At 39.1% G+C, this 16,015-nt stretch overlaps 1 protein-coding gene across 1 annotated transcript in view; it reads right to left on the bottom strand.

Moving 5' to 3' along the window:
* Positions 1 to 16,015, bottom strand: part of DOK6 (docking protein 6) — a 364,564-nt gene that overhangs the window by 249,188 nt on the left and 99,361 nt on the right. Inside the window, exon 2 of the mRNA XM_019432554.2 lies at positions 3,182 to 3,289. Within this exon, the coding sequence (XP_019288099.1) occupies positions 3,182 to 3,289 (108 nt within the window). The remainder of the gene's footprint in view (positions 1 to 3,181; positions 3,290 to 16,015) is intronic.

Here is a 16,015-nt window from a genome sequence, read left to right as displayed (position 1 = left end):
TTCTCTTCACCACTGAAAACTGCTCCTGTGCACAGGGTTCCTGTCTGTGTCACAGCATGACCACTCATCTGTCACCCAGTCTGGAAAAGACAGCAACTCGTACTCCTCTCCCGTTTCCCCCATAGCCAGTCAGTGAAGGCTTGTGATTTTTACTCAAAGTCTGCTCTTCTAGTCTTCCCCATCTTCACGAATTTCACCATCCTCTTGTCTGTTGCTCAAACCCAAACCCAGGAATCTCCACGAGTCCTAACCTTTCACGAAGACCCAACATGGAATCCCAAAGTACATCTTGTCAGTGTCCACACATCATATCCAAAATGCATCCTTCCATCTCCAGCTCCAACAGTGACACCTGTACCCGAGTCACCGTCACATCTAGCCTAGACTGAAACGGCTAACATCAGAGCGCCTGGGTGGCTCGGTCGTTTAAGGTTCCGACTTCAGTTTGGGAGTTTGAGCCCCAAATTGGGCTCTCAGCTGTGGCACACAGTCTGCTTCAGAGCCTCCCTCTCCCTCTGCCCCTTCTCCACTCTCTCTCAAAAATAAATAAACATTAAAAAATGACTAACATTTACTAAAACTTACTATATGCCAAGAAACTAGTTGTATACTTAGCTATAAAATTTAATTTGTTAATAATATCTTATTATACTTAATCTCATTTTATGCCTATAGCACCACTTTTTTCCTTACAATAACCCTTCTTTGGGTTATAATTGGTTATACTATTATCATCTGAATCTAAAAGAGGAGACAAATTAAGTGCGTAAAGAGTTTATGCAATTTCCCACAACTGTTGAATATGCAAGCTAGATTCTAGAGGCTACAATCTTACCCAGTGCGTAATGTGGTTAAGTGGTTTTTATTCCAGCTTGATTAGTGAGATATAATTGGCATATCACATTGTGTACGTTTAAGGTAAACAATGTGGTCCTTTGATACATGTGTACATTGTGAAATGATTACCAAAATAAGGCTAGTCAGCATCTCCCTCCCCCCCTGGTCAGAGGGTAAGATGAATAAGTTCTGGAAATTTAACGTACAGCATGGTGATAACAGTTAACGATACTGTATTATATACTTGAAAGTTGATAAAAGAGCAGATCTTAATGTTCTCGTCACACACACACACACACACACACAAAGAGCGGATCTTAATCTTCTCGTCACACACACACACACACACACGCGCACACATGTGATTAGGATTCTTGATCTTTCTCAACAATTTATTTTCCAGGGTGATCTTTCTCCTTCTTGAGGATTCTGCCTGAGTTTTGAGTGCATGGGCTCTGGGTTCGCTGGCTGAAGAGCATCCCGCATTGACCAGTGGGCAGGGGTTCTGACCAGGAATCCAGAGTATAGAGTATGCTCAGCCTTTCAAAATTTTGCTCAAAAACTAAAGGCCACAGGCTCACGTGTCACAACTTGGCAGTTTTTCACAAAGTCAGGTTTAAAAATATTGCCACGATCACAATCCTAATACAAAATACCAGTGTAACTTTAGATTTCCAGATAATTTTTGACGTAGTTAGAATATGCACACTATCTTTGATACTCTATCTCCAATAGTCTTCAAAAAAGGCATGTAAAGAACACGTACACATGAGAAAACCAAACTCCCGTGAGCTAGTAAGCGGCTGGGCAGGAACGTGAGCTTGGATTCTCTGACAGTAAATCTATACTAATATTTAGAATACCTCATAGAGAGTTAAAGAAATTCAAATGTTACGTTCTCTGATACAGTTTTAAATATAATAGAAATTGCTGCTAGTTACTTTTGTAACAGAGTTGGTTAGTCCATTAGTGTAGAATAATCCATTTTTATTTTTTTTTCAACGTTTTTTTTTTTTTTTTTTTATTTTTGGGACAGAGAGAGACAGAGCATGAACGGGGGAGGGGCAGAGAGAGAGGGAGACACAGAATCGGAAACAGGCTCCAGGCTCCGAGCCATCAGCCCAGAGCCTGACGCGGGGCTCGAACTCACGGGCCGCGAGATCGTGACCTGGCTGAAGTCGGACGCCTAACCGACTGCGCCACCCAGGCGCCCCGAATAATCCATTTTTAAAAGGACTTTATCGTTTAGAGAATTTTTAAGTTCACAGTAATATTGAACTCAAGGTACAGAGATTTCCCTATTCCCTCCCCCTTTAATAACATCCCACCCCAAAGTGGTACATTTGTTACAAGTGATGAATTTACTTCGACGCAACGTAATCACCCCAGGTCCATACTTTACAGGAAGATTCATCCTCAGCATTATTGTACATTGAGTTTGGACAAATTTCTGATGACATACATCCTGCATTATGGTATCATAGAGGACAGTTTCTGTGCTAGGTCTATTTATCCCCTGCCAACTCCTGGCAAGCACCCTATTTTTAATAAAAGGAGGAATTAGACCATATATCACATAAAATAAATTCCACAGAATCACTACATCATTCAGGGTAACTACTCTGTACTACCAACCATGAGAAATTAGATGTTTTACGGGGCTTATCGAAGCATTTCGACAACAAACAAAACTGCTTCACAGTTCTGAGTTCTGACCGGGAATTCTGACCATCTAATTATCAGATACTTACCTGTGTTTTGATGTTATCACCAAACACAACGCTAGGTAGCAATTTCAGTATCATTCTAGGGTTGTTTCCTACATACTTTTAATTCTTGGTAAATGGATATTTCATTCATGGAATGTTTGGCTACATCTCTACACATCAACATATTCGATGATCCTTTCGTGTTAAAACCATCTGACAGCAAATACTATGCACATTAGCAGAGCCATTAGCACTGTTAATGCCAGCCTCGAAAGTTTTATCTCCTAAATATTGCCCACAGTTTAAATCAAAGTAACAAATGCACAATTAACCTGAACAGAGGGAAAATGCCTACTCAGCACCTTGGGAAATGATGTGGCTGAATTATGAGTCATCTCATTTTGCAAAGTAGCAATAAAAATGAGTCTTTCATTTTGCAGAGGAACCACTGGCATTTACAGCAGATGATTAAAATAAAGGAGAAAAATAACTTTTGCATTTTATCTGAACAGGGACATTTTATCCTGGTTGTGCATTCTGCCTCTGCAGATTTCATCTATCACAAGAAACGTCTCCATGAGTCGTTGCCAAGGGGTCCCAGTTATTCCCCAGCGATTCCAAACACGGTGACTTACCTTATGGAAGTTTCTGAAATACGCTGCCTTTTCATCTGGAAATTTCTCCAGCCTTCTGGGTCCTTTACTAGAAGCTTTCTTGAAAACCAACCAGCATCGTCTGAAAATCTGAAAGCAAATGAAGGGATCTTATTATCTACCTTTCCGCATGAGTTTTGTAATGTCAGGAATTTACCTATTCAGTTAACCCATTGGAAATAATTTTTGTTAAATGTACTGATAGAACATTTTTTGAGCCTAAACCAGGTTATTCATCAATATTACAGCAAACTTTTAAAAACACAATATTTAATGAAAAATGATATTTTGTGAAAAGATTTTATGTTTTGAGGTTTTCGATGCGCTGGCTTCAATCGTTTTTAATCTAATAAAATCAAATGGTGTCAATATCGCATAAAATATTTATCTCAGCGTGCCAGTGACAAACAATTTTGTTTTCCATGAGTCACGATTCATGAGATCAATGCACTTTCCTAATGCTCTATTTTCTATCTTTCAAATATCAGCACATTTAAAACTGCTTATCTTGTAGGATTTGTTTGTTTTAAAAGCCCAAACACTCACACATTAATTTAGAAAGCAGGAAGATAGGTGCTTTTATAATGGAAGCATCTGTTTTACTCTTTTATACTAGAGAGTAACTGATATCTGTTAAATGCTTATTATGTGCAATGCATCTAAAAATTTATATACACATGTAATCCTCATTTCTACTACATGAGGTAGGTTTTCTTCATTTTAGGATAAAGACAGTGACAGTGTCAGCATTTGAACACACCTCTGTCAGAACACACATCTCTTCAGCTTTGGTAAAAAAGCGGGACTAGTAATTACACACCTACAAACCATCATTCCTAGGCTTTGCCCCTGTTTCATAGGACTAATTAATATCGGACCGTTAGCCTGTCACCTGACGCCCACTCTGTCACCCTCCCTCCCCAGGTATGTTTAAAGCAAAGTAATAAAATGAGTCTCCTTTCAGTGACTGGAGAGTTCTAGCAAGGCAAATGGGCCACAATTTTATTTTTTAGTTTTTTTAAGTTTATCTATTATTTATTTTTGAGAGAGAGAGAGAGAGCACAAGCAGGGGGGCGGCAGAGAGAGGGAGACACAGAATCCGAAGCAGGCTCCAGGCTCTGAGCTGTCAGTGCAAAGACCAAACGTGTGGCTTGAACTCACTAACTGTGAGATCATGACCTGAGCCGAAGTAGGACGCTTAACCGACTGAGTCACCCAGGTGCCCCTGGCCACAATTTTAAATTTCAACATTTAGCAGTTTTGCTGGAGTATACATTCTCTATAGCCCTAAAGAAATGCACAGAAGAGGGGATTCTTGGTGACTCACTCGGTTGGACATCTGATTTCGACTCAGGTCATGATCTCATGGTTCATGGGTTCGAGCCCTGCATCGGGCTCTGAGCTGACGACTCAGAGCCTCGAGCCTGCTTTGGATTCTGTGTCTCCTCTCTCTCTGCCCCTCCCCCACTCATGCTCACACTCTTGTTCTCGCTCTCAAAAATGAATAAATGGAAAGAAAGAAAGGAGAAAGAAAGAAATGCACAGAAGGAAGCATCAGAGACTTAGATAACTGTATTTCTCTTCTATTTCTTTATTCAAATTGTAAAGTTGCTACACTATGCTTTTCTTCTTTTTCTTCTATTCTTTTCTTCTTTTTTTTTTTTTAACTAATACTGGCCAGATAATATAATAGTTTTTGGAGCGTGCGTTGTTCATTACTGGCTAGAAGACAGTGTTTCCCATGTTACAAGGTACTCTTTGACCAATCGTGTGGAAGATCTCTCCTCAAAACAGAATAAACAGAATAACAAGGCTCACACTTCCACTTGACTCTTGCTACCTTTTTAGCTCCTTCCTAGTAGCTTCAAAAAGCATCTGAAGGACAATCCTGAGCTTCGGCACATGTGCACGCATCTCTCCTTCTCAACCTGCCTGAGATACACCTCCTGTGTCACAGGATTTCTACCCACATACCTGGAAATAAGATGTCACATCACCCCCTCAGATCTCCTGGTATTCTTCTTACACACTTGGGGTTAGCACATTGGGTTCTAGTTACCTATGTATTTGGTGGCCCCTTACTGATCTCCACCCTCACAGTAAAATACTATAAAGCAATTGTGAATATTGATTATAATATAATATCAACATGTGGTTTATTTAGCTTCAACTCAGTTCTCCATGGGTTTATTTAGCATTATAGATTCTGTTCTTTAAACTTTAGAAAGGTCTTTATATTTTAAGTAAATTTAAGGTAATGAATTTAGAAAACACGAGCATACAAGAAAAGGCAGCTTGGTATCATGGAAGATGAGTAAAACTTTGTGTTAGTTTGCATACTTGGGAGTTCCCTGGGTGAAATTTGGTCCAGGAGAGACCCAAGAAAGAGGCAGGCCACCCCAGGTCGGTAGGTGGCAGGTTTACTGAGCAAGGGAACTCATATACTAGGCTTATCTTGGGTGGCCACAAGGTGCTGAATCTTAAAAAGTACACAGAGAAGCCTTAATGGGGTTAAGCCACATATTCAGTCCAGATGGTCTCAACAACACATTGCCTATTCAAGACTGTGCTTGAAATGCTTCTGCCTACAGGTACAGTGGAAGGTGCCCTCCAAGGACAGGGTAAGGTGAGGAACCTCTGACTGCTCCGGTCCAGCCCTCAGGTCAACTGGTGGTAGCATCCTCACAAAGACCTCTCCCAACATGTTGGAATCCAACAGATGGATTCACATCACGGCTCTGCCATTTACTAGCTGTGCAACCTTAGACTAATCATTCCATGTCTCATAAAGAAGGGACCTCATAGGACAGAGGGAAGAGTCAACAAGATGAGCCCACATCCTAGTGCACAGTAGCTTCTTAACAAGGTCGGCTCCTTTAACTTACAAAGTAAGTGCAATTTGCCACACAGGACAAAGCCACATGCAGGGACACTTTCTTTTACTAACGACACATAGTTCTAACAAAACGCAGAATCAGAATATTCAGATCCAAATATTCTGTGGCCAGAACAATTAGAGTGCCATATACAAATTTTTAAAAATAAAAATCAACACGTTAATGATCTCTGAAACTCGGAATGCGGAACCATAACGACTGGACTTGGAATTCCAACTCGATCCCTTTTGAGAGCCATGTAACTTCTGGGCAAGTCACTGAACCCTCTAAGCACGTATCCTTCTCTTGGCTGGTGGAAAATAATGCCTATAACATATGATTAGTGTGACAGTGAACAGAAACAAAATATACAAAGTTCACGCCTCTGTCAGGCTACCGAGGAGTCATGAACTAACAGAGGGTAGTATAATGCAAAACTGATAAAAATACCCTTAGCAGCAGACTTCGTTCAGCACATCCATAACCATTATGGATATTTACATACATTATAAAAAGCATTGCTTGTAACAACATCCTTTTAAAGGTCTCAAATAATTCCAATAATTATGGTTATTATGTTATATATAATATTAACAGACAAACTAAATTCTCTGTTGAGTGCAAGTGAGTTCCTGTTAATTTCACAATAGTTTGAATACTATTAACCAATATGGCTATTTACATTTATTATTACACAGCTGAATGAAAGAGAAAAAAATGCATCCATTTACTCTCTTTCTAAAATTACTCCTTCCACAATACAGTGTGAATTTTTGCCCAGGATGAATCATTTCCCTCAGTCATTAGTATAAGTCCCACACGTTTGTATTGGGATTGAGGGTATTTTACTGCAATGCCCAAGAATATTGTTCTTTAGCCAGAACATCTTGATTCAGTGCACATACTGCTATTTTTTAAATGTCTTGTCTTGCAGAAGTTATTTTAACTTCTCTAGTACCTAACTTCCTCATCTATAAATTAAGACCAATATACCTCATGAAGTTGCTATTTGAGGATTTACAAAGATAACCTGCAGAAACTGTCTAGAATACGAGTTTGTCACATTGTCCACACTCTTATCCGAAACTCTTGGGTTTTGAACACCGCTACGAATTAAATTGCATCTCTCCTAAACTCTCACGTTGGATTTCACACCCTCAAAGCGATGGTATTTGGAGATGGGGCCTCTGAGATGTAATCAGGTTTAGATGAGGTCATGAGGGTGGGCCCCTCAGGAGGGGGTAAGTGCTCTTATAAGAAGAAACCCCACAGAGCTTGCTTTCTCTCTCTCTCTCTCTCTGTGCTCCCACATACAAAGAAGGAAGTCATGTGAGCCCACAGAGAACTGGTGACCATCTGAAAGATAGGGAGAGGGCTCCCCAAGAACCTGACCATGCTGGCACCTTGATTTTGGACTTCTAATCTCCAGAAGGATGGGAAAATAAGTGTCTGTTGTTTAAGCCACTCAGTCTATGGTATTTTGTCATGGCAGTCCAAGCTGACCAAGACAGATACTTTTAGATTTTGTTTTTATTAGCAGAAATGGTGGTGGTTGGTTGGTAGTGGAGGTATTTGTAGGAGTAGTGATATTGTGGAAGTGAAAAAAAGTTACATGAATCTGAGTAGAAATTTGAGGGATTAGAGCCGATCAATAAAAATATAATTGGCAAAATGAGATGTATATCGAGTTTCAATATGATTTCTATTTATTAATAGATTTAGAATCTTAGTGAGGCAGGAAGACTCTCTTTGAAAGGAATTGAGACCAGATCCCTGGTAATATGGTTTCTGTTCCTTCCTATGGAACAACGCTTTCCCCTGTACCCTTTGTACTTTATTGCTCATAGCTCTCAAGCCATGATGACGTCAAATGAAGCCTTATGATATTCATGGAAATACACAAACACACTCATTGACTGTAATGCCCATCTTGTGTGACTACAGTTATTTTCCATTAAAATGTCAAAACGAGTTAAATATGAGTTGGAAAGCATAAGTGTTTCCATTTTGGCACTCTGTATTGCTATAGAATAAATCTGGTAATGAATAATAAAAAGAGTGGATATTTTCAGTAGTATCTTGTCTATCTGCTATTACATTAAGAGATACAACCACATAAAGCTAAAAAGTATTGTTAAAGACTTGATTTAATAAACTGTTTACCAAGCAGAGGCCCTTAAATTATCATTTTCTTATTTTGGAATAATTTTAGATTTACTGTTGAAAAAATGGTACAGAGAATTCCTAAAAAGACTTTACCCAGCTATCCCTAATATTCACATCCTAAATAACCATGGAATGTTTTTCAAAACTAAGAAATTAACACTGGTAAAGTACTATTACCTAAACTACAGAGTCTATTGCAAAATCACCTGTGTTTCCACCAATATCTTATTCTGTTTGGGGATCCAATCCAGGACACCACATTGCATTTAGTTGTCCTATCTCCTCAGATCCCTCTGATCTTTGATAATTTTTCAGTCTTTTTCCTTTTTTTTTTTTTTTTTTTTTGCTTTTCATGGTCTCAAGAGTTTTGAAGACTATTGGTCAGGTATTTTGCAGTGTTAAAATTAATACACAAAAATCTCATTTAAAATGGAGTCAGGAGGAGGGCACCAGTTGGGATGAGCGCTGGGTGTTGTATGGAAACCAATTTGACGATAAATTATATTTAATATAAAAAATAAAAATAAAAAATTCTTCCCTAAAAAAAAAATAAATACATAAAATGGAGTCAGGAGGCCAGAAGGGGGAGCACTCACTCACCACCAACCACTCTCAGTCACACACCTCTCCAGGAAGAGATGCCCCTTGCAAATCCAATACTGCTTTAACATTCCAACAGGAAGAGGAACATTTCCTCCCTTGCCAGGCAACCCAGCCCACGAGAAGTTGGTAGCACCCTGGCCCCTCGCTTTCCTTCAGTGGACCTTTGTCTCCCTCCCAGCGTCCTCCATTTTCTTTATAAAATAATTGTCTCTCTCCTTTGCTTATCGGACTTGCCTGGGGCTTTTGCTACAGCTTGCTTACTCTGAAATGCAAATCCTCTGCTATTCCCAAATAAACCCATTTGCTGGTAAAATAACTGACTGTTTTGTTTTTAAAGTGGGCAGGGAAATATCCACGTAGATCAGTGTCTGCCATGAAATAAAAGAATAAAACGAATAAAAGAACCTCTTTTAAAATGAAGTCAAAGACCAGAAGGGGGGGCTCTCACACCCTGCCACTCAGCCACCCTTCCAGGACTCCACAAAAAGAAAAGTATCTTGCATCCCCAAAGGAAGAGTCCTACACTTGCCTCCAGCAGCAGAGGAAAGGAAGATTTTCTCCTTGCCTGGCAACAACCCAGCCAGGGAAAGACTGTCACAAGTCAGCCAATGAGGAGCCACTACACTCTGAACCCTGTTTATTCCAATGGACTTTTTTTTATTATAACAGCCACCGCCATTCTTCTCCTTTGTTCTCTAGACTTGCCTGGGGTTCACTCTCAAATTACAATTCCTCTGCTATTCCCCAATAAACCCATTTTGCTGCTAAAAATAACTGGCTGTTTCATTTTCCGGGTCAACATTACAAAGTTCCTCAATTTAGTCTGTCTCAATAAGTTCTTTTTTTATATTTCAAAAGTCTAATGAAAATCTCACTGTAAAGTGATGAAAACACATAGTGTATGGGGGAAAATGATATAAATGCATCACAGCTATTTGGACTATTTATGCTTTGATTAGAGGTCTAGTTGAACCCTTAAACTTAAATCAGTAAAAGAATAATTTAATAAATGCTAATGAATGCCGAGGTTTTCCGTTTTGCTTTATTTTCTTGTTTGATGCAGTTTTCCAAAATGTTTTGCTTTGTCATCAGAGTAAAATAATAAAAAGGGCTCCGGTGCTAAGACTTGGGAAGTATTCTGTGTCAACGTAAAGTCAAATTCAGCATGAATCAGCGTTCTAAAAACAACCTTCATACTAGCAACATAAATAAGCCGAAGCATGAGGAAATCACTTCTTTGTTACTCTTCATCAAACACGATTTTAATAGTGCACTGTGTTCTGCTTTAAGCCCTAGAAGTAGTGTCTTATATAATAAGTATGCTGGAGAAATTCCAGAGATGAGCAGTAAAATGATTGCTTGAGACCAGGGAATCACTCCTCTGAGGAACAAATAAATAAATAAATAAATAAATAAATAAATAAAGGAGTAGGCTTTATTTTGCTTATAAATGAAAGATACTAATTCTTCAAGTACATGAAAGAGAACCACAGAAATGGAATTAGATACCTTGTTTTTATTTTTGTCCCAGGACACAAAATAATAATAAATGCCTTTTGTTAGCAGTATGCGGGAGGGGCTGGTACAGTCTCCTTTGTCTGGTTCTTCAAGGGCATAGAAGATGCAGGGACCATTTGGCTGGTTAGCAACAGATCTCAGTGCTTGCAGGAAGATGCACTTTCCTCCTGTGTTCTGTCCCTTAGCTGATGACAGTCTTGCCTGTCCCATCATAGCTCAGGATGCTGTTTCACTCTCTGAGGGATTGGCGGATCTCACCTTCTCTTTCAGAGTTATCTCTCAAACATGCCAGTTGTCTCACCAAGCAGGCTCCTGAGGACTCTTCAGATTTTCCTTCTAGAAAATTCCATACTGTTGCCAGGACTCCACAGACCCCCCCGGATCCCCAGATGTTCCATGGCCTCAGTTTTCCACTGCATTAGGCAGCTAGCCAGCTTGCCACAATTAAATACCCTCTTAATTCCTTTCTATCTGATGGAAACCCTTTTACCTCATAGCAATCTCTTTTCCTTAGTGTTTTCTCTTTCCAAGGTGATTTTACACAAAGGACATCCCTTTTCCGTTTAAGACTCACTGTGAAGTAAATGGTGATTTCTTGGCTTTAGTTCCCAGCCATAATTATGTGTCTTTAGCCGGGACTCGTTCACAAGCGTTACCTTCACCAAAAGTCGGATATAATGGACCTTTTCCATCATGTTGACCTAGTGAACTCTTCACTTCAAATAGGATTTGGTCAGAGACTCAGAAGAATTTCTGATTATAGGAACTGTCAAACCCGAGGGTCCACTGGACTAAAGGGAGTCACGGAAACTTCATCTCTAGAGATTTTAAAGCCTACAGAAGAAAGCGGCCTATGTGGGAGCGGCTTTTATTTGTATTCCCTTCGGAAAGTAAGATAAGATATGAAGGATAACTTGGGGTACAGGACTCAATTATTTATGTATAACTGTGTATCAGATAAACAAATGAGCCAAACCAAATAAGCAAAGCCCATCCAGGAGCAGACCCTGCAACCAGAGAACTTGGGAGTTCTGAGCAACCACAGGCAGTGGTCCAGGGCCCTGGTCCTCTCGCAACATATGTACGGTGCTAGCGAGAGGCACAGTTTTGTGACAAGTGGTTAATACGTAGGATTCCGTTTAATGCACTGATAAGGTTATCGTTGGCTATCATTTCAGGATAGATATGAACGTTGGTATCTTTCAATGCTGGCCTATATTTAATTGCTGTTAAATAGATACCAACACCAGAATCACTCCCAAACACTCATTCAAAAACTATTTGAGAATTTTATATTTTGTGGACATAGTAGAAAAAGGGAAGGAAGGAAGGAAGAGAGAGAGAGAGAGAGAGAGAGAGAGAGAGAGAAAGGATAACAACAACCACCAAAATTCTATTCTTAAGGAAATAAAGTTCCTGCTTCGTGCAGGATTTCTTTTTCCTATCCCAGTGGATAGACAGGTGATAGCACATAATTACGTGAATTCGTAAGTAGTCTTTTCAATAGTGCTAAGCCCTGTGGAGGGAATCACAGAACAAGGATGGGGAGGGGAGTGGAAGCTACCCATTCAGCACTACAGAAAGAGACAGGAGTGATGCGGACATCTGGGGACTGAGCCCTGCAGTCAGATTTGTGCAGGCACAAACCCCAGATGTGAGCCCTGCATCATTCGTGTTATCTAATGCAACATAAAAACATTGCTGTATACTAACATTGAGATAATGCTTAAAGAACAATATGTAAACCTCAATTTCTCTCACTTCATGTAGTTGGAATGAGCAAAATGAATGTGCTAGTCTTTTCCGTTTCTATTATCTTGCTTCCACTTTGTCTTAATTATCCCGAAAAACAATTGTGAAATTCACAAGGGCAAAGGATGATTTCCCCAGTTCTCACCAACAGCAATTTGTGAGGAGGCCAAGTGTTTTTTTTGTTTTTTTGTTTTTTTCGCCTGAATACATACAGTTCTCTTGACTGCGTTTGTCTACCAGGCCATCAATGAAATACTGGGTGAGAATACATACGTGGCTTAGAGTCACAGCCAGACATGAAATGCTTCACTGCGGTAGCAAGTTTTAGGTTGAGAGTGTGAAACTGTCATCATTATCATGAGAATGAAAGCTAGTTGTACAGCAGGCCTGCTGAGCGGTACCCCAAGCAGGTGGTGGTTTTTGGAAACAATCACAGCACTGGAAGGAATCTCACAATGATACTCTTTCAGCTTCTGCTTGCAGACAGGCCAACACTGGCACAACAGAGAACAAAAATCCTCTCCCTTTGCTCAAGATCACCGGCAAAGAACCATGTCTTCCGAGCTGTAGTTTCTCTCAAGTCAGAATATCCCTTGGCTGTATACGAACGTGTGATTTTGAAATTCATGGTCTTTTACTTTCATCCGTCAGTCGTACAGGTGGAATTCAATCATCAGGAAAAACAGCATTCCATCAACAAATCCAGTTTGTATTTATTTTATGAATCCAGTTAGTACCGTGTTCAATCATGCCAAGAGGTTCAGGATCACAGAAGAGTTTTGGGATCACAATTTCAAACTGATATTTTGACCAGTAAGTAAAAGTCAAATGTCCAGATCAAAGCGCAAAATATTTCCTCTTCATTTTACTTCCCCTCCTGGATTTTGTATCTTCCATTTTTAAAGCATATTTTTAGTCACACAAGCTTCAAATCTTGGTGTTGCTATTGATTCTCCCCTTCCCTTATCTAAACCATCCCCAAATCCATCGGTAAAACCCAGAAGAGATGCCACTGTGATATTGTGAAATGACTTGAATTGAGAAAAAAAAAAACATCTAGGAAAGAGAAAAGACTAAAAATAAACATGGTAGAGGACCTTAAAAATCAGAGAGAGCTTTCATTTGCTGCAGCAGGAGTCAATGATCAATTTATTGAGAGGGATGCTACGGAAATAATATTGAAAGGATACCAGACCAGCCTCAGGGTTAAAATGGCTATGACCATACAGAAATGTCCTCGGGTAATTAGCACTTTGACACCACAGAAAGAGAGTCAGTGGAAACAAAGAAGATGAGCCCAAGATGAAAACCATTACCGGGGAAATTTACAACTTCACAATCAACTAGACAGGAGTGAAGCCACAGATGGATTCGAGCTACATCTAAGTTTTCATACCTTCATAACTAAATGAATGATGGCATTTACGCAATTGTCAAAACACCGGAGACATGTGTTTAGTCGTAGGTGTACTGAGTTCGATATGACATATAAACATTTGCATTAAGAAAACTGCTCTTGACAAAGTTATAAACTGCAGGCTTCCTGTAAAATGGATGCTTTCCAATCTACCTCTTAGAATAATTCCTATTAACTATATCTTCCTCGTGAAAATATTATCTTCCTCCAGCCTCTTGATACAAATTTGCAGACTCATCCAATGTTGATTCCTCGCCTGTTACTCAATATTTAGTGCTTTTTCTCTTTAAAACTATGAAGTTGCCTATTCTTCAAAATATCAAATCAGCAAACACGTTTCCACTACTTCTTTCAAACTGGTTTATCAAGTTGGTTTAAGTCTACAAACCTTCTGAATTGTCTTAAATGAAAGCTATCAACTTAAAATAAAATTATTCAATGCCCCTAATAATCCACTGTTCTTTAAAGTATCTTAAAGTTAATGTGCATCCCGGGGTGCCTGGGTGGCTGAGTCAGTTAAACATCTGACTCTTGGTTTTGACTCAGGTCATGACCTTATGGTTCATGAGTTCGAGCCCCACATCAGGCTCTGAGCTGATAGTGTGGAGCCTCCTTGGGATTCTCTCCCTTCCTCTCTCTCTACCCCTCCCATGCCCTGTCGCTGGCTCTCTCTCTCAAAATAAATAAATAAACTTAAAAAAAAAAAGTTAAGGTGCACCCTTCCAATCAAAGACTTTAACGTGCTTAATGCATGTTTATGCCTGCATTAGCAATATCTGTGAATTTTCAAATTTTAAATTTTGCATTGATAATATAAAACATCATGTATAACACATTACAAAACCTATTTTTCACTCCAATTACACGATTAAACTTTATCCATGTTGATATGCTGTATTTTTTTCCTTTTTGTTTATTTGTGGGAATTTAAAAATATATTTAATTTTAAATCTTTTATTAGGTAAATGTGTTGGAAACACATTTTGTAGCTTGGCTTTTCACTTTTTTATAGTTCCGTTTTTCACACAAGTTTTTGACATAGTCAAATTTGTCAATTATTTCCTTTATGACAGTATGTTTATGGCATTATGCTTATTAAAAGAAATGCATAATGTTACATTTACGTGGTTACTGATTTGAATTTTTTCACCCTCTCATTTTTTTGTTTCCCGTTTTAATGTTTTACTATTTTCCTACTTTGTAATGGCTTAACACAATTTCTTAGAGCACCTCCCCTTTTTTGCTTTAGCAACCTCGGAAACTCTTTCCATCCCATGCCATACAAATATCCATTTAGTTGACAAAGACATTTAATCACTCATGCATAACATTTCTCCCTTAGTTTTCATTTTCTCTACTAAAAAGTAATGGAATCTTACTATAATAAGCACTATTCTATTAGCATCCCCTCTGATCCCTGCCTTCACATTGTTTTATTCCACTACAATTCCTGAATTATCGCATGATAAATGTCCTAAAGCACAGCTCTGGCCATGTTATCTCTTTGGACCAAAAAACAAATACAAATACCAAAAACAAATCTTTCAATGCTTCACCAGTGCCCATTGCTTACAAAAGAAATCTTGAATTCTGAAGCTTGCCATCCAAGAACCTTCATGAGCTAGTCACAAAGTCCAATCAAACAACTGTCAATTTTACCACTAAAATCCTCTCCTCAAACTGCACTGGTTTACTCATTACCCCCTTGAATAGATTTGTTTCAGCTCCTGTTTCAATCATATTCTTAATGTCAAACCCCTTTATTTTTCGATTCACACTCTTGAGAATCCTGGCTACCTCTGAATCCTATCTTGTCCTACCTTCCCCATGGAGCTTTCCTAGATCAAACCAGTGAAAAGGGATGTCCCTTTACCCCATTTTCCTTTATCGTCTGTTCTTTGGTGTCTTTTGAGAATTAATCTCCCTTATTAGATTATAATCTCCTTCAGAGAAGGGGCCGTGCCTTATATATCCCTGCATTCCTCTCCCGTCCCTAAACTCATTCGGAGCAAAGTAATTACTTAACAGTTGCTGGATTAATAAGTCAATACCCTAAGTGGTCCCCTTATCGATGGTTTTGCCTTCTGTGATTTGAGTTTCCCAACCACAGTCCAGATGCAGGTGATCCCCTTTATGACAGACATATCATCAGGAGGTCAACAGTGGCCTAAGCACTGTCACAGTGCCTACATCATTCACCTGACTTCAGCTCAACATGCAGGCGTTTTATCATCTCACATCATCACGAGAAGGGGGAGTATATTACGATAAGGTATTTTGAGAAAGACCATATTCACATACCTTTTATTACAGTGGTTTGTTGTAATTGTTTTATTTTATTATTAGTCTTGTGAATCTCTTACTGAGCCCCTTTATAAATTAAACTTTATCACAGGTGTGTTACATAAGCGAAAAAACTGGGTATATATAGGGTTAGGTACTATCTGTGGTTTCAGCATCCACTGGGGGGTCTTAGAACATGTC

This window comes from Panthera pardus, unplaced genomic scaffold (assembly GCF_024362965.1).
Source record: "Panthera pardus isolate Hobbes unplaced genomic scaffold, ASM2436296v1 HiC_scaffold_15, whole genome shotgun sequence".
Taxonomy (NCBI): Eukaryota; Metazoa; Chordata; class Mammalia; order Carnivora; family Felidae; genus Panthera; species Panthera pardus.
Note: the sequence above shows the minus strand (reverse complement) of the source record. Positions and strands in the feature narration are given on the sequence as shown.